Source organism: Ascaphus truei, chromosome 2 (assembly GCF_040206685.1).
Source record: "Ascaphus truei isolate aAscTru1 chromosome 2, aAscTru1.hap1, whole genome shotgun sequence".
NCBI lineage: Eukaryota > Metazoa > Chordata > Amphibia > Anura > Ascaphidae > Ascaphus > Ascaphus truei.
The window spans coordinates 93,878,930-93,901,881 of NC_134484.1; the positions used below are offsets into that span (position 1 = coordinate 93,878,930).

The 22,952-nt window shown below is 44.8% G+C and overlaps 1 protein-coding gene across 1 annotated transcript in view; it reads left to right on the top strand.

Annotated features, from left to right (window-relative positions):
* JPH1 (junctophilin 1) overlaps positions 1-22,525 on the top strand; it is a 159,699-nt gene extending 137,174 nt beyond the window's left edge. The window contains exons 4-6 of the mRNA XM_075583204.1: positions 10,407-11,050; positions 15,121-15,222; positions 21,143-22,525. Of these exons, the coding sequence (XP_075439319.1) occupies positions 10,407-11,050; positions 15,121-15,201 (725 nt within the window). The 3' untranslated portion in view covers positions 15,202-15,222; positions 21,143-22,525. The remainder of the gene's footprint in view (positions 1-10,406; positions 11,051-15,120; positions 15,223-21,142) is intronic.
* The last annotated feature ends 427 nt before the right edge of the window (positions 22,526-22,952 follow it).

Below are 22,952 nucleotides of genomic sequence, written 5' to 3' on the forward strand. Positions count from 1 at the left end.
TGCACATACTTGAAATGGGTAGCATTGTGTATCCCATCCGTTGATACTCGAAGACGCACATCTAGTGGGAGTCTTGCCTCCCGCCCAAACATGAGGAAGTATGGGGAGAATCCAGTGGACTCATGGCGGGTACAGTTGTACGCATGTACCAAAGCTTCTACGTGTCGACTCCATTCCGTTTTCTGCGCACCCTTCAGGGGTTCCGAGCATATCCAACAAGGTCCTGTTGAATCGTTCTGGCAGAGCGTCTCCTTCGGGGTGGTATGGAGTCGTTCGTGATTTGGCAATGTTCAGCATTTTAAGTAATTCTCGGATCAGAGTGCTCTCAAAATCTCGCCCTTGGTCTGAGTGAAGTCGGTTTGGAAGACCGTAGTGAACGAAGTACTTCTCCCATAGTATTTTTGCTACTGTGATGGCCTTCTGGTCTTTCGTGGGGAAGGCCTGAGCATATCGGGTGTAATGGTCCGTGATGATCAGCACGTTACAGATTCCTTGGTTATCGGGTTCAATACACAAAAAGTCCATACACACCAGGTCCATGGGACCAGAACTCTTGAGATGGGCCATGGGTGCTGCTCTGGTAGGCAAGGTCTTGCATTGAACGCACCGGGAACAACGGCGGCAGTGTTGTTCCACCGCTTCCCGCATTTTGGGCCAGAAGAAACAGTCTCGGACTAACCCAAAAGTCTTCTCTACACCGAGGTGTCCATGCTCATCATGTAGAGACATCAACACCATATATCTCAAGTTTTGGGGTAGAACCAGTTGTCGCCTATCAGGGTGGTTGTGATATTGGACTACCCTATAGAGCAAGCAATTGTCTATCTCGAACTTGTCCACCTCACGCATTAGCAACGCGAGCAGGTCTCGGGGAGCACTTTTCAGTAGAGCTGGATTCTTTCTTTGAACAGCTTGCCGAATGATGCTGATTACTGGATCTCTCATTTGATAGTCCACTAAGTCTTTCCATATTATGACTTTGTCAGGGATTATGTTAATTCCCTTGGGATCGCAGTAGGCGGCGGGTATAGCCTGCGACTGGCATCCTAACGAATCTGCAACTCGTAGTTCGGAGAAGGCCACCTGATCATTGATGACGGCCGCTATGCTACACATTGCTCGCATCCCTGGCCCGGGGATCTCTTCCCATTCATCATCATCGTGAGTAGCACTTAACACTGGTCGTTGTGATAGAGCGTCAGATCTAATGTTCAAAGGCCCCGGCTTGTACTTCAGAGAGAATCTGTAGTTACATAGGGTTGCCAGCCATCGGTGCCCTGCTGCATCCAACTTGACTGAAGTATTGATGTACGTGAGGGGATTGTTATCCGTCCTTACCTCAAACGTAACACCATAAAGGTAGTCATGAAGATTCTCTGTGATCGCCCATTTGAGAGCCAGGAACTCTAGCTTGTGTACAGGGTATTTCTGTTCACTGGGTGTCAGACTGCGGCTGATGTAGGCTACAGGCCGAAGACCCTCTGGGTGCTTCTGATGTAAGACAGCGCCCAGTCCATTGAGACTGGCATCCACATGCAGAACGTATGGTTGTTCTGGATCGGCATACGCAAGCACTGGTGCTTCAGTCAGGCTTTTCTTCAAGTTCAAGAAGGCCCGCTCACACTCGGACGTCCACATATCGCCAAATGGTTGACGGGCCGACGTGGCCTTCCTTCCGGTATCTTAGGGGTATATCTTCAACAGATTGTTCAGGGGTTTAGCTCGACTAGAGTACCCTTCCACGAAGCGACAGTAATACCCACAGAAACCCAGGAATGATCGCAGTTCCGTGACATTCTCGGGACGCGGCCAGTTCACTACTGCTTCTACTTTGGCTGGATCGGTAGCAATTCCTTGAGCAGACACGATGTGTCCCACGTAGGTCACCGAGGTGTGACAAAGCCGACACTTGTCGAGGGATAACTTCAATCCTTCTTTTCCAAGACGGTCTATCACCTTCAGCAGCCTCTCTTCGTGCTCTTCCAGGGTCTTCCCGAAGACAATGATGTCGTCCAGGTAGACAAGACACTCCCGAGGGTTCATGTCCCCGATTGTTTTCTCCATCAGGCGCTGGAAGGTAGCAGGAGCTCCACATATACTTTGGGGCATACGCGTAAATTGGTAGAAGCCCAGGGGGCAGTCCTGGTCCTCTTCACTCATAGGTACCTGGTAGTACCCAGATCGTAAATCGAGCACACTAAATCATTGGCTCCCAGTTAGAGCATTCAGGATTTCTTCAATGCGAGGAAGGTTGTATTGATCGGGTACCGTACGATTATTCAGAGTTCGATAATCGACGCACAATCTTACAGATCCATTCTTCTTCCTTACCACCACTATGGGTGATGCATAAGGACTCAGAGACTCCGTCAATATCCCAGCGGTCTCCATTTCCTTCAGGACGTTCCTTACATCGTCCACATCCCTGGGGGCGATGCGACGAGAGCGTTCACGGAACGGAGTGGCGTCACTCAACCTAATGGTGTGTTGGGCGCTGCGACTGCGGCCCACATCCATCTCGCTGGTGGAAAATACTGTCCTTCTTTCATTCAGCTTGGCCGTCAGTCGCTCCTTCCACTCAGTTGGCAGCGTCGAGTCTCCGAAGTTGAAGTCCAGATCGACTAGCTGCTCACCCACTGCAGCGGCGTTCACCTGGGGCACTGTTTCTACCGGGCTGATGGGGTATATGCTGCCCAAACTTTGTCCTGCATCAATGTCCATCGGAAATGGAGAGATATTTTGAACATACACGAAGGTTCGTAGAGGAATTTTGGTCATCCACTCCCTTACTTCGGGTATTACCCTATACCCTCTCTGGGTCTCTTCCTCAGGGGTACTCTCCAGAGAGAACAGGTGATCGGTCTCATCTCGATCAGGATAACAGCACCAGACGGCCATGCGTTGCACTCCCCCTGGTAAAATGGTCGTCAGTCCGCATTGACGATTGTAGAGGTCCCCGTGACGCTCTAAGGCATATACTCGGTTGCACTCCTCTCTCAGTACAGGGTCAAGGAGTGGATTGGCCAGTGGCAATTCATTGGTCTCTTTCAGGTACGCTCTGATTACGGCCTGCACAATATCCGTATTTGTTCCCAAGATGACCGGGTACTGACACTGTCCTTGAGGCTACGGGCATACCATTGCCTCCACATGCATGGGATATTTCTTGTCGGTATTCAATTGAAGTATCTCCAGTTGAACTCTCACAATCCCATCGATGGGGTAGTCTTCATTGCTCAACCCCCTCACCTTCGTATGTTCCGACGACCGCAGGGAACAGTGCTTAAGGTGTTGGTCGTAGAATTGTCGGTAGATTATGGTCACTTGGGACCCGGTGTCCAGTAAAGCAGAGGCATAGACTCCATCCACTACCACACGTACGATGGCAGAGGGGCCTACCTGACAGTAACCATCCCCGGCCGGAATTCCATCGCCTGGGCTTAGGTCAGTAGGAGCTTCGGGAGGCGCGGGGTGGCCTCGGATGTCTTGACTTCTGTGGTCTGTATCCGACAGATCATGGACATAGCCGAGTTTCCTTTACTGGGCATTTTCTTTTCTTTTCTTGGGTGACTCCATCAGGGCACTCTCTGGAGAAATGGCCTTTCTGTCCACAACCATAGCAGACGATATCTTTAGGATCCAGTCGTCTTGGGTAAGTGGGGGAGGATCTCCCCGAAGTCCGGCCTTTTGTTGGGGGACGACTTGGGTGGCTCCTCTTCCTCTTTGACAGGTTTCTTGATCCGGGGAGCGGAGGCTCCCGGGATGTCACTCGCAGGGGGATCTTTGACCTTGGTGCCTGTATGCAGCTTGGTATAGGCTTCATGCCCTTTGACGATCCCCAAAATATCCATGAAGGTAAGGGGAGGCCCCTCCATTAGTGAGCACTGATCATGATCACTATGTGATGCGTGGGAATGGCCCCTCGGAGGAACTGCTTGCGCCGGTATTCGTCCATCTCTGAGGCTAGAATGAGGCCGCAAGTTCGCAATTTCCACAGGACCAGCTGGATTCGTTGAAGGAAGTCTGACAGGTCTTCCTTCTCCTTCTGTCTGAGACCGTAATATTTGAACCACAGCTCACTCTCCTCTTCATCTTTGCCATAGATCTAGACTAACAAGTCTACCATCTGATGAGAAGAGAGTTCAGGGTATTGGTCGCGCTGTGCACTGACCATGGTGGCTGCTGGGGGTCGGAGGCTTTCCAGGATTCTCTGACGTCTAACCGTTTCAGAGCAGGTCCATTCATGATCATCTTGAGGGTGTGTTCCTTCCAAGACTCGATGCTTTCTTCGCCTGCGGGGACAGGAACCATTCCTGAAAACGCCTTCAACTTCCTGTAATTTTGGGCTTGGGCGGACGTAGTTATCGCTTCCACAAGCTGCGGGAATGTCACTCCTAGCATGGAGCCGCCACTGTCTGAGGAACTTGCGATCCCGCTCCCTGACTGTTAGGGATGGAAGTGAAGCTGTTCATCAACCGGTTAGGGACCGGTGATGTTGGCGGGCTACCGGCCCAGCTGGTGGCCCCTTGCCTTGCATCAGAAGAGAAGGTCACTCGGGGTAGGTATATGTCTGATCGGACGGGTGTACTGGCGGCCATATCTTTGTCTTCCCAACCTGCATGTCTGGTAAGGAAAGTTACGTGACCGGAAACTGTTCCAGGGTAAATTAGAGGGCACCCTTGCGGTAAAGTCTCTGGTAGATACACTACTTGTGGGCCTCTATCAGGGAGTATAGCTTGTTCAGTGGCCAGCAATAGGGTGTTCTCTTGTCGGTCAAGGTTGTAGTATTTGCTGATGAGGCGGGCACCCACCAGACCAGGTAATGTCCTTACTGCGCTGCAGATGGTAAACATGAGTACATCGGCAGGTACCCTGTCTACAGCGACTACGTGTCGCAGGAGCTCTCCTTGCCTTTCGGCCCAGTCAGCCACTTGTTGGGGCGTGAGCGCAGACATGCTGACTGATAGGTTACTACGTGAACTACTGAGTTGGGCACCCCAGGGCTGAATCTCAGCAGTGCCTCCAAATGTAATGGGTATTCCCTGTGAATACAGACGCTACTACCTGCTGTGTATACCTGTGTGGCTCTCAGGAGCCTAAGCCTCCACTCGGGGAGCCTGGGGTACATACATATAACACAATCTCGTGGTGCAACGCCTCCACCTGTGATGGCTCCCGCCAGAGGAGGAGTGGTTCCTCGCAGGACAAATATATATATATCACTCCACACACCGCATGTAAAATAACCAATGACTTTACTGTAGCAATACTTATTCATATATCAACAGGTGTCCCTCTCTAGAGGAGACACTAACTACTGCGTCTCGCAGGACGCTCCCACCTACACTGGGTGATCCCACCCCGTGTCCAGTAACCCCACACAATATGTTCCTCACCCTTAAAGGGAGATGATATGTGTGACTGCGCAGCCACTAGTCCCGTATGAATATAATATATATGTAGGATCGTTGGTGCACTTGGTGATGGTTACCTGCGAACACTCCAGTGCCCGGGCCTGCCAAGGAGCTTCACAAAGGATCCGAAGACTGACGAATACAGGAACTACCGTCCGGGACGATCCAACCCGGATGGCTGCTGCAGCGGAGGTCTGAGCCCAAACCTCTGGATGGACGCGCAGCATCCGCTGTGTCCCTAACTGACGCTGGATAGTAAGGGGGGTCCCTAACCTGGGGCCTGTCCCTGCAACACTCAATGCTACTGGTGGCTCAGGGCTATCTGGGGCCTAGTGGGCTACTGGCCTAGTGCAGGGAGTCACTGACTCCTGCACCCTACCTCTTTCCCCTAGCTGCTCCTGACGCCGACTAACGTGCTCCAAACCCCACGAAAAGTATCTATTCTCCTCTACAGGAGATGCTGTAGCCCTATTGGCTCCCTGGGGTCACGTGGGACGCTCCTGAGGCTCATGGGAGATGTAGTCCCTTCTGTGAGCCCTATCCTGATTGGCCCTCGTTCGCACGCGTCTCCTGCACATGCGCGAACTTCCCTGCTGGCCACCGCACCGAGATCTTCACTGCGCATGCGCCAACAAATAGAAGATGGCGGCGCCCTCGCCGCCCCACTTCGGGAGCGCCGGGAGCCCTAACAACGCGATCGCGTCCCTGGCAACCGGCCGCACGCGTCCCTGGCAACCCCCAAGCAGGATCCTGACCGCCCCCACTCTTGCGATCGGCCGACGGGACCGCCATTGGGCTCGGCGGCACCCGCGATCGCCAGCAAGGTGAGGGGGGGCTTGACAGGCAGGGAGGACCTGGCTACACTTTGCTGAGCAAAAATCCTTAAGCTTTGCAGCATTCCCCATTTTCTCTGATCTTAAACGGGTGGAGAGGAAGCTTTGAGGGGCTCAGACTTTGCAGATGCATTCCCGTTATGACACAGGATCCAGCCTTTTTGCTGACCATGGGAGACAGGGGCAAGACAGATGGAGTCGGCCATCTAAGACAAGTGGTGGCCGCCCTCACAAATCTACTTAATATGGAACCATGCTGCATTGTTTTTAACCTACCGATCTCGAGATTAATGCAAATGAGAACAGTATGTGGCTGTGCCTGGCCTACTCCATTCCTGTAAGCGGCTTTTCAGTGCAACCAGGTTGAGCCTAAAATCTGTCCCCAAATAGGCTGCTGGCTATGTACCCCATTAATTTTGGCTTAACTGTATCAAATGCCTAATGTAGCAGAAAACAGCTTTAAGAGATCTCAATATAACATGAGAAATCTCAAGTAATACACTTAATATTTGATACCTAATAGGGTTTTTTTAGAAACTTGCTTAAGATGTCTACCCAAGCTCAAATCGAACAGTGAGATAAAGATCTCACTCAAGAGTCCCTATAGCTTGCACTCTAAGTACATTGATAATATTAGAGATATAGTAATCTCAGGGAATAAACATATTCCCACATAGAGAATGTCAGTTATATTATAATAAAACTCATATGTACCACTGATAACATTAAAAAAATAATAAAATTTTATTTCACACAAATGTCGTCGTTAAGTGATAAAATTATTTACAGTGTAATAAAATCCCCAGTGGAGAGACTGTTAAACGGGTGTTCACTTCACCCAGAAAGGTAAGTACCCTTAATATTGCTCTAACGGAACCATATTCCCATTATGGTGATTCTCCTCAGAGATGGGTGTATCTGTCAGGTACCAATATTAGGTGTATACTATTAATACCCAGTTATGGGATAAAGGACATATACTATGTTACTACTAAGATAAACATAGCCATGATGTAACATGCAGCTGGAACCTGTATTGATAGATAAATCAATGCATTGAACTCCTAGTGTTGTAATCCTAATTGGTTAATCCAATAGGATGCGGAAAATCAAACCACAGCCTGCCACCAATAAAACGCTGTTAAATCATATCAACATGGATTCAGCTGATGAAATAGCTCACCAAAATCTTTAGATAGGTAGTACATACATTAGAATCGCTAGTGCATTAGCTACCATAATAGCATAAAGCTACACACAGTATACCAGTAACCAGTAAATCCTACTTGGTAATGCGATTAGCGGTGAATGTGTCAATAAGAAGCCACTGTATCTAAAACTGTAAAGACGGCTGTATAAGATATAGCACCTAAAGGCTGTAGAGTCTCCGTTATTATGTTGTTAACAGATAGGCTTCTATTGCTATTGTTTAAGAAATCACACAAACGGCATATAAATACTATACTGTTCACTAGCAAGTGGTTATATGATAGTAAATCAGTTAGGTAGTTATCATTTCCGCAAACAGTCACTTAACCTATATCTATAGGTGAGAGTTACCAATGTACCCAATACATCACATTGGATACAAATAGTGCTAATATATATTGTTACAACACTGCCCACACTGTTCTTAACCATTGGAGTCAACACTATACCAATATTAGTAGTATGCAGCCGCACTGCCCTGGCTGTGGTTCTGAGCGAACTCTGCCACTCATATGAGTAGCCGTGACGGATAGCGCTATACGGTAAAGTATTTAGTGTATGATCCTCTAAATGTAAGTAACAAATACAACCTGCAATTTGGTGTAAGTATTCCTTCCGACACCCATAATCTCTCTCACGCGTCGGTAAAAGGTCCCAACGTACATTTCGTGCATACACTTCGTCAGGCGTACACTGACGAAGTGTACGGACGATACGTACGTTGGGACCTTTTACCGACGCCACGACAGTGTTTTAGATACAGTGGCTTCTTATTGACACATTCACCGCTAATCGCATTACCAACTAGGAGTTACTGATATACTGTGTGTAGCTTTATGCTATTATGGTATCTAATGCACTAGCGATTCTAATGTCTTTACTACCTATCTAAAGATTTTGGTGAGCTATTTCATCAGCTGAATCCATGTTGATATGATTTAACAGTGTTTTATTGGTGGCAGGCTGTGGTTTGATTTTCTGCATCCTATTGGATTAACCAATTAGGATTACATCACCAGGAGTTCAATGCATTGATTTATCTATCAATACAGGTTCCAGCTGCATGTTACATCATGGCTATGTTTATCTTAGTAGTAACATAGTATATGTCCTTTATCCCATAACTGGGTATTAATAGTATACACCTAATATTGGTACCTGACAGATACACCCATCTCTGGGGAGAATCACCATAATGGGAATATGGTTCCGTTAGAGCAATATTAAGGGTACTTACCTTTCTGGGTGAAGTGAACAACCGTGTAATAGTCTCTCCACTGTGTATTTTATTACACTGTAAATAATTTTATCACTTAACGACGACATTTGTGTTAAATAAAACTTTATTATTTTTATGTTATCAGTGGTACATATGAGATTTATTATAATATAACTGACATTCTCTATGTGGGAATATGTATATTCCCTGAGATTACTATATCTCCAATATTATCAATGTACTTAGAGTGCAAGCTATATATACTAACAACGTCATTGGCACAAGGGATTGAGCAGTCAGGTCACATTTTAGTTTAATACCCAAGCTCAACTATTATTTATATTTTTTATTTACTGTTTTTTTTATTTTTTGTCTTTTTTTTTATTCTTTGTCGGCGATTGCCTTATGACAGACAACAGTATATCAGCTGATCATATGCACACTCCTCTGAACTCATTTCATTTCGTATAGCTGTCAAATGGGAGATTGAAGAACATATATACTGGTAGTAGTAATAATAATGTAAGTCGAAAACATGTAATAATATATATCAGTGGCTTTACTAGTTTACACAAGTTACAAGTTGCGGTAATAGTTTTGTCATTTGTTTGTAGACGTTCCTGTATGTTGCCACCACCTGTATGTTCTCTCTTTGCATTGCCATACTAACCCATTTGGATACAAAGGGGTTAAACCATCAGTTTCCTTTCTGGCCAATATTGCCTCCCTTACGATTATGCATTCTCATAATATCGTAGGTGTTGTAGTTCTATGTCCATTGATTGTGTTTCCGTTCACACTCACAGGTATTATACCTTTCCTTTTTACGTGTTATCTTTTCGAAAGTGTCGCAATCCCTTTGAGAAACGCAGGAGTCATGCACAGAAAAAAACATAGGTTGTTGAGGAAAGCCAAACATAGCCACGTCAAGTAAAAATGGTTAGATTGAGTGACATAAATAAGTAATAGCAACAGGAGTATTGTGTGCTGCATAAGGTTTGGAAACAGATACTATTTTACTGCCAGAGGGGTCTGAAACCTATTTCTCTGCTATGCAGTGTTTGTAAGCTTTGCTGAACCTTTGTTCAGGACAAAGAACTTTTTTTGCTGATCTATGTGAAAATGCTGTCCCACTTCATATAATATATTAGATTTGCAATAAAGTGAAAGAGCTGATTCAATATGATGATATAATTATCATCATTGTAATAGTTGTTTCATATGCAACGTTATATCTACCACAGGTTCCTCTGATCTGTTCACGTCTCAAACATTAAGCTGTGTTTAACCTGCTGGAGTGAAGGTCCTAGGTGTGGACATGTTCTGGGTGCTAGTTTGGGGCTCATACTTTGGCTGTGAAAACAGTCTAGCAGCAATTCCAGTTACATTGATCAGGACTGAGTTACTGAACAATAAAAACTTTTAAATTTGTACAAAAAAACAATTGTCAGCTTACAAAATGAACAAAGTTTTTAAGTTAAAAATGAAAAAATGACAAGTGCAACTAGACCATCAATGAAGTCAAGGTAATTCTAACAATGTTTTTTGCTTCTACTGTACATTGTTTATAGGCAAAGATGATGTTATATGTATTGTTTAGATGCGCACAGTTGGATATATTTAATATTGCAGAGATGACACATTAAGCAGTTTAGCCTAATTCGCTGAACCCTGCAGTGTTTTTGTTTCAGTTTACGTTCCACTAAAATCTTATGTTATTGTTTGCTTCAGGTCCGGAGTATATCAGGCAAAAGTTTCAGGAGGTTGTGGAAGTTAAAGAAAATCTTGAAGAAAAAGTTCCTGAAAAAGCACCCTCCCCAAAGGAGTCGCCACATTTTTATAGAAAAGGTACCACCCCACCAAGAACACCAGAAGAAAGAAGAAGGCGGCATACTCCAACACCGCCTCCACAGCATTCGAAGAGAAGAAATTCTAGCTCTGGTGCAACAGCGGCTACTACCCAAGACAGAAAAAGTTTATCAAATGAGAATCTACCTGCTTCATCCAATAAACCTTTGGCTTCCAAAGCACCAGTGAAAGAAGAGCCAAGCGTAAAAGTTCTGCCAAAGGCTGCGTTTGGCCATAATCCCAACAGCCCCGGGAATGGGGAGCTCCATGACGAATACCATGGCTACCATGTAAAAATAAGTACATCATTGCCTTCTCAAGATGTGAAAGAAGATGCTAACCCATCACAGTCATCCACCCAAGCACGCATGCCACCATCCCAGAGGCAAAGCCCCAGGAAGCCTGTGACTAAACCAGATGCCAAAGAAAGCAGACCTGAGCCAAAAATGAAGAAGCCAGAACCTAGGGCGCCAAAGAATCAAGCTAAAAATGATTCGCTTTCTCCTCTAGGAAATGAAGTAAATTCAGTAAGTAGTACACATTTATTTCATACTGAACTATGACGGTTAACACCTGAACCAAAAAGAGCCTTTCGATCATAAAACATAACCAAAATACATTAAATCTAAAACATAGACATGAAAGTTACAGATTTTGATACATGTCATATCTACAGGAAGATTCGTTGTATTTCTTCTATTTAGGCAGTGTTAACCCATGACTTTTCAAACATTTGTCATGTGTTGGGGAAAGCCGTTCCTATGATGATCACATCACTCATTTCAGCTTCAATTGTTGGCTTTTTAGCAGCTTCTGCTGAAAGAGCTGTAAGGATTTTTATGGTTTGATGGACTAGCCATGGGATTTCAAGAGAGTAAGAGGTTAAACTGTGTGGGTACATTTTGTTAGTTCTTAACCAAATAATAATAAAAAAATGTTTGATATAGATTCATTAGATATTACTGGTGGGAAGGTGAGGAAGGATTTTGTTATTGCAGAATGTAACATTAGGTAGCATTCTACACTCTTTACATGACGTCTCTTTATATCTACGCGGGGTGGACAAAAATTTAAAAAAAACTTAAGAAGAGTAAAACAGATTTTTTTTAGGAGCCAAAGTTTTGTTGAGCAGCAGGGGGTGGTGGATGTGAGGTGTAACACAGCTATTCCCGATGTTCTTCGCTACTCCATGCTCAGTGCAATATATAGAATAAAGTATAAAGAAAAACAATGTATAATATCATACAGTGCAAATCATCAATAACAATACCGTCAATTGAATTCCCAAAGAATATATAGGTGGATATCAGATATTAATTGCATCTAATGGTTGTAATACCATAAAAGAGAAAAAAAAGGTTGGTGTTGGTTTTTAGGGGTACCCTTTGTGAATAGGGTTTAAGCTGGAACATTAACCTTTCTTGGAATGTAGTGCACTACTGTTTTTCTTTATACTTTATTCTATATGTTGCACTGAGCACGGAGTAGCAAAGAACAGTGCCAGGACTAACAACAAAGGATCTGGACAATCCAGGTGCCCTCCAGGCTGCAGGACTTCAAAACTAGAGGTGGTCACTCAACACTTCTGTATTTACACAATCACTAATTGTGCTTTATTGCTGTACTGATTTATTGGTACAAATATTTTGTATATCCACTTTGAATATTATCACTTTGGGTATAGCGCTGAGGTTGTGTACTTTTCCACAGCTGTTCCCGCACTCTACTTCCCTTGCCACCCGTTGGTGGCTCTGTATATCAGAGAGTGTGTATCTGTGACCCGCTTGCTCATGCGCGCTCTCACAACCGCATACACTCTCTGACTCTCGCGCACACACTCACTCTCTGAATATCACACACACTCACTTTCTGACTCACACGCATATACTCTCTGACTTACTATTTCACGCACACACTCACTCTCGCTGACTCTCACACACACACTCTGGAGTCAAAGCTCTCTGACAGTCCCCTCTCCCTGATAAACTGTCATAATTGGCCTGTGGCGCTCTACTGTACATCGCTCCGTACCCCGCGCCTCACTTATACCCACTTTCCGATACATCCTCCCTCGCACGCCACACTGCGAGGTGCTAGTAAAGCAGGATAGGGCATGCAGTTGCCGGTCATGGCAGTCACTGATTGTTCAGTTAGCGATGCACCGCAACATAGGCGCCACAGGTAACATTTTAGGCTACCAGGCTTCAGGGATTTTTTTAATCCCTGCTTTACAGTATCTCCAACCATTCCCCTTATCACTGCTGCATCTGTTGGTTGATGCTGAGGGGAAGGTGTAACATTACTACCACAGTATGTGGAGTTCTTTAAAAAGCTTGCATGGTGGAAGAATTACATGTTTGGGCATGTGCTGTCTTGCAGAAGCTTCCTAAGAGAGCGCCCAAAAATGTTACATCTTATTGAGCTTGTGCATTTAAATATTATGCTTTGACCATTTATAATCACAGTGGGCTATGAAGTATTATACAACAAAGATGATTTGATAGATCCACAGTTGTCAGGAATTCAGAGGTAATACAAAAAAATATTTACTTTGAATAGTAAAGCATACTTTAGGAAGAGTTAACCAAGAGCTAGTGTATTTAATTGTTCTGTCATGGAAGCCACTGCCTGGTTCAGTAATAATTGTTGCGGCTTTCATAGGGATATGACTTGGCATGATAGATGAGGGGAACAGGCACATTAAACCATATGATGCACTTGATCTAATGTGTGCCATTGGTAAGGCACAAGATGATAGCATGGTTTTGGTAAAAGACATTATTAAGTTCATTTGATGTAGCAGGATTGTTTTGTAGTGGAGTGGACATATTGGTGGAAGGAATACCTATATAGTGGGGGTTGCCATTTTCCGGATTACAATTAAACTCTTAATGTGTTCCAGGCTTTTTTAGATTTCAAATGACTGCATATTAGATAGCACAGTGCAGTTCCTTAAAGCCATTCTGTAGGTTTTGAAATGGTTTAGGTCTCTCGTAAAAGATATCTGGAAATATGAAGTAGGTCATTACAATTTCAGTCCCCACATGCAGGTGCTGATGATGCCACATATCAATTCCATCAGCATGCCATTTGGAAAATTAGTTAAAATGTTGCATTTTAACTTTCAGTAAAAAGTTAGAAAATTAAATAAATAATGATGCTTTTTTATATATATATATATATATATATATATATATATATATATATATATATATATATATATATATATATATATATTATGGACAATGCATAATTATTTTTATATATACAGGCATACCCCGCATTAACGTACGCAATGGGACCGGAGCGTGTATGTAAAGCGAAAATGTACTTAAAGTGAAGCACTACCTTTTCCCACTTATCAATGCATGTACTGTACTGCAATCGTCATATACGTGCATAACTGATGTAAATAACGCATTTGTAACAGGCTCTATAGTCTCCCTGCTTGCGCACAGCTTAAGTACAGGTAGGGAGTCGGTATTGCTGTTCAGGACGTGCTGACAGGCGCATGCGTGAGCTGCCGTTTGCCTATTGGGCGATATGTACTTACTCGCGAGTGTACTTAAAGTGAGTGTACTTAAAGCGGGGTATGCCTGTATATATATATATATATATGTGTGTGTGTGTGTAAATGTATCTGCAATACAGTATATACAATTGATTCTTCTTCACCTTTTTAGTATTTGTACTGTATTTACGCAGCACATTTTAGGCTTATCCAAAACAAAATTGTGTAAACAACTAAGACGAGAAGTCACAATTTACTATTTCATGCAGGCTTGACTTGTAACAAGGCAGCAATCTTTACTGATTATTGCTGGCCACGATACCACTGAGTCAGGCTGTATCAAACCTTCAGTTTTACGGTTTTCACATTTTAAAATCAAGTACTCTTCATTATTTAGGAACACACCTAAAGGGTTAGCAGGGTATATATATAAATAACCACAAGAATATGAATAACGAACAACCAAGGGAATTGGGATTTTCTTGTCAGTTGTGGCTGCTTGGTGTGTGCATGTTAAGAGAGACGACAGTATATCTAATAGGACATTTTTACAGAGCATACATTCCAATTCATAGTTCCCTGGGGACCTAATCAAAGCTCTCCATATATCAGTTCATACAGTATCTACAGTACTGTGAGTGGAGGTGATGGATGGCTATTGAATTAATGATTTGTTTAATCTTGTGAGCACAGGTAATCTCAAGAGTGGCATAGCAAAGCCTGAATCTTTATTAAATGGCATACCATCACAATTCCATTTGCACTAAATGTATATATTTTTTGTTTGTGTGGTAATGTTTTGTTTTTACTTTACTAGCTTGTACTGTACTTAATATTTTTTTGTGGGATGTTTGAGATGTTTCACTGTGCTACTTTTCAGTTGCATAGTGTGATAAATTAGTGTTGCTTTTCTGAACTGCTTGTGATTGTTTGGTGGGGGGCACTTAGTTCCACAACTGGAAGTATAACGGCTCTTCTGTGTTTAAGTCCAATACTCATTTCTTTGTCTCAGCTACAGTACGTGTCTTCTAGACAAATAATATCTTTATCCTAACACATTGTACCTTCTGTTTTTTTTATTTTCAGAGTCCCAGTTCAATCTTGATTGCCTTGGTCATGCTTTTGAATGTTGGGTTAGCCATTATTTTTGTCCATTTTCTCACCTGATTGGGTTTGCTGTTGGAAAAGGTAAGTGTTATCTAATTCCTCGCTGTGAAATTCTCTACACTGAAAATCTCATGATCATGTATTTTTTTTATGACCGTAAATGCATTATAGTTCTGAGCTGCTGTTTTTGTGTGTGTGTGCAGAATGGAAACAGTTCCTATCCTCTTGAAATAAAGCAAGATCCATATTTTGGTTAAAAATAAATAAATCTGCTTTGTAGCCTTTGAGATCTAAAACTCTGTAGAAGAGTACGTGTGTCATGAACTAGCATGTTGAATAGTATAAAAAGGTACCACTTATGTTTTCTGTTGGGAAGCAACAACACAGCAATTGCTTATTTTCTGATAAACATTTTTGACCTAGAATGTTTTTTCCATCTCTTTGGCTGTATCGTTGCAGGGCTAGATTTGTTAACATCCAAAGAGAGAGAAAATAGAAAAGGGGCACAGGTTCAGAAAAACATGACATGTTCAAGGGTGCTAGTGTCCATAGGTATGGCCATACCAAATGAATAAAACAATAACAAAGGACAACCAACAGGTTGAGATGGACACAGCACACCACTGTAAAGGACTTGCTGCCTGTAGATTCCTTCATGTAGGGTAAGTGAAGATCAGTTTCTTAGTTCAAATTACCATTTTCAATTCTCCGGAACATGCAAAAAAAAAAAAAAAAGTTTTAGGCTGCACACAGCAAGAAAGGCCGTGTCCCTTAGAGTGATGTGCTGTGTCCCTCTCAACCTGTTGATTGTCCTTGTAGATTTGATAACCCACCATAAGTCACGCTTCCAACAGCAGGCGGGGGATAAAATGTATTAAAAATATATAAACAGGGCGTAGCCATGACACCAAACGAGGAGGACGTGTGGCATGAAAGCTCCCAAAGGATCGAGAAAAGAGGGGGAAAAGGCAAAAAAAAAAACATATATTCCAACAAATATAAATTAGTTGGGGAAAGACCCTCTCTGTGCGTAGTGGGACCCGAATTGGCAGAAAATAAGACGGCTGAAGCCAACAGGCAGAAAACCAGGTCCCCCGCAAACACTACCTAAAATTTAAAATGGCCGCCAGACGTGAAAAATAATAATAAAAAATATAAGAATCTAAAATATAGTGAATACGAGAAGTGCATGGACCTGTAGAAGAGGTAGGGAACGCTGTCCTGTTAACTGAGGGCAGGGGGAATCCCAGGGAGCAGGGGGCAAGGGGTTAAGCACTTTACGAGGCACTTTACGAGAAGGACAGCCATTTTGCCCTGGAGTGCGGATGCGGTGTCGCCGAGGCAGCGAGACCGGATCTCCCTGGTTGAGTCGAGCCTCTAGCTGGGTCCTTAGGGCGTGGCAAGATTCCCCCGGGCAGACGAGATCGCCCGTAAGCGGTGAAGGAGTGGGGAGACTTGATCTGAGACCCGGCTCGTCCCGGTCTTGCCGCTAAGTGGCCCCCGTCAGCCCGTCAGCCCGTAATGTGGTGAAATCACTGCTGCAAGTGATCCAAAGTGGCAGTCTTGTTCCCGAGCCCTCCCGTGGAACCATTGGACCGTACGGACGTGCCTCTCTCCCACCAAGCGTGCAGATCCAGCGTCCGAGTCCATTGGTGGGCCGAGGGGGTCACGTGATTGCATCCCAAGTCTGTGGGGGCTGTAACAGAGAGGCGGGACAATTGTTCACAAAGTAAGAAGGCCTGCCCCCCTGACTCTGATTTTGTGCTAACCGCTTCAGGGGCTTTTAGGCCCCACACTGGGGTGCTAGTGACCAAGATCTAGGACAGGCCTGCACAACTTGTAAAGCGAGAAGGGCCGAACTGCTCCAAGGAAAACAGAATCGGGCCGCACGGGTAAAATCGTCATCATCGTCATATCTCCCCCAGCACCTCTCATCATCATCATCCTCATATCTTCTCCAGCACCCCTCATCAATTTCTCCCGGCACCCCTCATCAGCCTCATATCTCCCCCAGCACTCATCATCTTCATATATCTCCCCCAGCACCCCTCATCCTCATATCTCCCCCTGCACCCCTCATCATCAACCTTTGCGAGACTCGCCCTCTATCTCACACCCCCATCTCTCCCCCTCACCCATACACAATACTCTACCTCCACATAACACACAATACCCCCCTGCAGACCACACATCCCACCCCCCTGCACCTCACCTCCCCTGCACCTCACCTTACCTCACTCTACCCCCTGCATCTCACATCACTTCCCTGCACCTCACAACACCCCCTGCACCTCACCTCACATCACCCCATTATACCTCCTCCCCTGCACCTCACATCACCCCACTACACCTCCCCCCTGCACCTCACCTCCCCCCGTGCACCTCAAATCACTCCCCTGCACCTCACCTCACTCACTCCCCTGCACCTCACTCACCCTGCACCTCACCTCCCCCCCCGCACCTCACCTCACATCACCCCTCTGCACCTCTCCTCCCTGCACCTCACCTCACTTTCCCCCCTGCACCTCACCTCACTTTCCCCCCTGCACCTCACCTCACATCACCCCACTACACCTCCCCCCCTGCACCTCACCTCACTCACTTCCCTGCACCTCACCTCACACTCCCTTGCACCTCACCCCCTGCACCTCACATCACTCTCCTGCACCTCCCCTCCCCCCCTTGCACCTCACCTCCCAACGGCACCTCACCTCCCCCCAACGGCACCTCACCTCCCCCCAACGGCACCTCACCTCCCCCCAACGGCACCTCACGGCGGCAGAGCAGGCAGGACTAGCACACTCGTGCAGTCCTGAGAGCAGGCTCGAGGAGGGGGAGATCGGGCTCCCAGGCGGGAGAGGAGGGGTAGAGCGACTCCCGGGCGGGAGAGGAGGGGTAGAGCGACTCCCGGGCGGGAGAGGAGGGGGAGAGCGGCTCCCGGGTGGGAGAGGAGGGGGAGAGCGACTCCCGGGCGGGAGAGGAGGGGGAGAGCGGCTCCCGGGTGGGAGAGGAGGGGGAGAGTGGCTCCCGGGCGGGAGAGGAGGGGGAGAGCAGCTCCCGGGCGGGAGAGGAGGGGGAGAGTGGCTCCCGGGCGGGAGAGGAGGGGGAGAGCGGCTCCCGGGAGGGGGAGAGCGGCTCACGGCCGAGAGAGGAGGGGGGGAGAGCGGCTCGCGGACGGGAGAGCAGGCTCGGGAGGGAGGAGGACGGGGAAAGCCGCCGCGGGCCACACAATGAGTGCATGCGGGCCGTGTGTTGTGCAGGCCTGTTCTAGGAGGAGACATCTAATGCTGGCGGAGGGTGATTTCTCCTACAATCCCAGAGGGGGGAGATTTTTAGTGGCACTGGGCCAAAGGAACTCCGGACTGGGACTAGGGAACAGGACTGGGACTCGCAAGCAGGAAACAGAGAGGACAAGCCCGTAAATACACTGGCGACACACTTTATTCGAGCTCGGCTAGTCCCACGAATTCGGGTATACCCGGGTGTATTGAGGTTTGTGACTGTTTTCTGCCCGAGTGCATTGAGGTATTTTCCAGGCAGGGATTGAAGCATTTTATTCCCGCTGGCTGCAATACTGCACAGTATATATATATATACTGCATTACAATTCATGAATTTATGCCATCTGGTAGACACGCGAAGCATTGCAGCCTATTAAATCCTAATCATTATCATTTAACAGATCAGCCGCCCGTCAGCCAGGCATGAACCCAGGCTGGGAAGGCAAACGCAACGGGGCTTGTCAGAGGTGAGGAGCGGCGCATTCCAGGTATCTGCCAGGTACATACTGGGTATTTGCTCTAATAAAGTGTGTCGGTGCAGTAGGCAAGGGCTTTAATATGAAATCAAGACTAAACAGAGGTCAGAAGCAGGAGTCAGGATCACAAAGCAAAGGCAAAGAGGATTTGAGGAACCTATTTGGCAGCAGTCTGGGCATTATATACAACCCCCTTCTCTTACGTCCCAATAATTGTTAAAAATGGCACACGTCAGGGATGCCCGTTATCACCTCTACTATTTGCACTGTGCAATGGCACAACAAACCAGAGCTGAGGGGCTGGGTGATGCTTGAAGCAACCATAGTTCACCCAACAAAACTAGATATGCTGATATGGCTGCCCCCAAAAATTAAGGAGATGATATAAGACACTTTACCCACTGTAGCTCATTCTCTAAAACTATGGGAGAATCTGAAATTCAAATACAAACTCATCTCAAAGAAAACCCTGATGACTCCACTGTGGGGAGATGTAGATTTCACTCCAGGTTTATCCAAACATGCATTAATGTATTGTTCTGGGGAAAGAATATTCTGACTGGCGGACCTGGTCCAGAATCTTAGTTTCAGGAAGTTTGAGTATTTCACTACAGAGAAAGGTATCCCTCCGAGTGAGTTATTCCACTATCTACAAATTAGAGCATTCTATACTCGGACAAATCCCAATATCCCCCTGACAGAGTTCAAAAGGCTATGTTTGGATGGAGATGGACAGAAAAGTTTGATCTTTCAATTATATCCAGGCTGTGCCATTCCTGAACTCGACCGACATAGTGTATTAAAATATATGACAAAATGGGAATCAGATATAAATGAAACATTGGAAGACGACGATTGGGCCGATTAATATTTGAGGCCCAAAAGAACAGGAACTCTGGAAAAAAAGTGTCGATCTGGTCCCATCAGATCTTGGGCATGACCATCCGTTTGGACCCTTGTCCCATCTGCTAAATAGACCTATACAAACCCTGTCTAGAGTGGAGAACAAATGACACACATATATATATACACAGCCACTAGATGTGAGATGGCCTTTGTATGGAAAAAAAGAGACTACCGTCCATCTCAAATATCAAACACAAAATCTGGTTTATTTGTGAAAAGGGAAGATGACAGGTATTCTCAATGATTTATGCTTGAAATTCCAGAGGGTCTGGCAACCATGGTTACATTATTCAGGTGTTCCCATACTGAACATGGATATAGTCATGCTTTAATAACAAAATAATCGGAGTTACTATACTGTCTATGATACTGTTCTGACTATGATTTCCCTCTGCACATTCGATTGTATATGTACTCACCTGGCTCCCGACCTCCGCTCCCCACTTGTCCCCCTTTTTCTTTTGTACCCCCAATCCCTTCCCCATTAATGTACCATTGAAAATATCAATTAAAATCAAGTTGAAAAAAAATATATATAGGCAAATTGGCCACCGGATTATTCCTGGTTATTGCCGTCTTGGAGTGCATTGGGCTCTGAAGGATAGCCTGATCTGTTCCAAATGGTCCCGCCTGTAGCCATGTACAGTAGTTGTTGGCACCAATGTTTTTCAAGACCCCGTCTTCAGCCACTTCAGGGTCCCGCTGCAGAGAATGGAAAGGTTGGCCTTTGTAATACCTTGCTAACATCCTCTAAAAAAAAAAGAGAACAAAATGGGTAGTCAGGTTTATAACTAGTTATAGGTAGTCCCAACTGCTGGTGGATCCTATCCATTTCACGGTATGAGTGCCTATTGCACCAAGCAATTCTGAAAACATTGTAGAATCTCCTGTCAAATACCTTTAGTGCTAAGGTAAGTCTATCATAACATTATTTGAAATGAATAATAGGTTGTGTAAGCTGGGAGATTTAATTCGCATTCATTTGAATGGAGCCGAACTCTTCTGCAACCCAGGGAAGTGGCTTCATAACATATTACATAGGGGCCTGAATTGGTCAAGCAGCCATTATTCAAAACTGTTTTAAAAAAATCAACATTTTCCACTGTAGTTTGATTAGATATTTTATTGTTGGTTTTTATTAAGTACTGTACCATCCTGCATGTCATGTTTTATTTGTATTTGCTGTACTGCTGTTAATGTTATTAAGAGTGGTCAGTCACTCATTTTGGTTCAGCTGCCCCCTCCCCCATGTAACTGAAGGCATTAATGAGCTATTCCGGTTTGATTCTGCGTGCTAACCTAATGATGTGCTTCTTTTTTTTTTTTTTGCCCTTGTAGTGACGATAAATCAACCAGAGGTGTTGGCACATGGTTCCCGTCACTTGTGTCATAAGCTGTTTTTATGGCACCAGTCATACTCGGACACGGGAAAAATGAGGCTTGGATTTAGAATGGGAAGCAAGACAGTTGAGACTTGGAGGAGAGAGAAAAATCAGCCTTTGGTCCTGTCCTGATCTTTTGGTGATGATTTATGAGTCTTGAGGTCCCCTGAAAGATGAGGTCGTCGGCCATGTTGGAAGACAAAACAAAATCTGCTGAGACAGCCTAGTCAGAGAAGATGGCTACTCCATGTGTCCTAGTAAGAGTGTGATTGAACTGGAAATGTACGGACCTGCACTTTTCGTTGATGGAAGCTAACAGCTGCCTTACTATTTTGCCGCCTGACGTTTATAGAGTGGAGATGGGAAAGTAACTGCCAGAGGAATGCGGTCAGAGGATTCAGTTGCTGTGGATGCGATTCCAGCGTTTACTCCTATCTCAGAAGGAATGGTTTGCAGCATCACTCACCAGTCTTATTCCATTACCTGCTGCTTTTAACATCTCCTGCAGAGTTCTGGAAGATAGAATTTCCTTTGCTTGTGCATGATTATGTTTATTCCTCTGTTTATTTAGACCTTCTGTATGGCCATAACAGGTAGCCTAGACTGGAAAGAAAGTTGCATTGAGTTTCAAAAGCAGAAGCTGCCATTCACTATCTATCAACATCTATTTTTATACATAACCAGATTCTTCCTTCTCCATTTAAAAAAAAAAAAAAAAAAGTTATGGTCTATGTCTCCTTGAGATTAAGTGTATATTCTTTATAATTAAATGCAGCTTTGTTTCTCTCCTAATAGTTTGCTGGTTCTCAAACTTAGTTTAGTGACTTGAGTTTTTCACTAAAAACATCTCTTTTAGAGATTGGCACTACTTTTTGCATGTTTGTCCCCACGGTACCTTGTTAGTGGTACTGTTCTGTTTCAGTATGTGTGCATGGGTAAGTATGTACGTATATAATTGTGTGTGTGTGTGTGTGTGTGTGTGTGTGTGTGTGTGTGTGTGTGTGTGTGTGTGTGTGTACAGACGCATACATATACACACAGATGTAACATACTTTACCGTTCCCGTTAACGAGATGCGTTGCATTATCAATAACGCTATGGAAAACAATGGTTAAGAACGCAATTGTTATTTAACACATAATTTTGTGTGTTTTTACATTAATGAGGGAAATAACGTCTGCGTCTGCTACAGTACGTGTGTGTGTGTGTGTGTGTGTGTGCGTGCGTGTGTGTGTGTGTGTGTGTGTGTACGTATATACAGCATATGTGTGTGTGTGTATATATATATATATATATATATATATATATATATATATATATATATATATATATATATATATATATATATATATATATATATATATATATACAGTATACATATACAGATATACACACACACACATCCAGGTGGCCACTACTGACCATCAAAGTATATAAACCAGCACAAGCAAAGGTTCTGCTGTACAACATAAAGAAAGTCTATGTAAACAGACTCTCACTACTTGTGAATCGTTTATTGTAGGATCAACATTTTGACTACCACTGGGGAAGGGGGCGGGGGGGTAGAGAGTGTTGTATATACACACACCAAAAAGTGCATATATTTTGTGTGTGTACCACAGAATAGATTCTTTGTGTGAATATTAAGGTGGTTTCTGAGTTGTACATTCATTCAGGTAGATTTTTACACATGATTATTCACCAGTACCACCCCCTTCAATTCTTCAAGTTCAGATAGTATTTTTACCCCAGTAAGATGGGGGAAA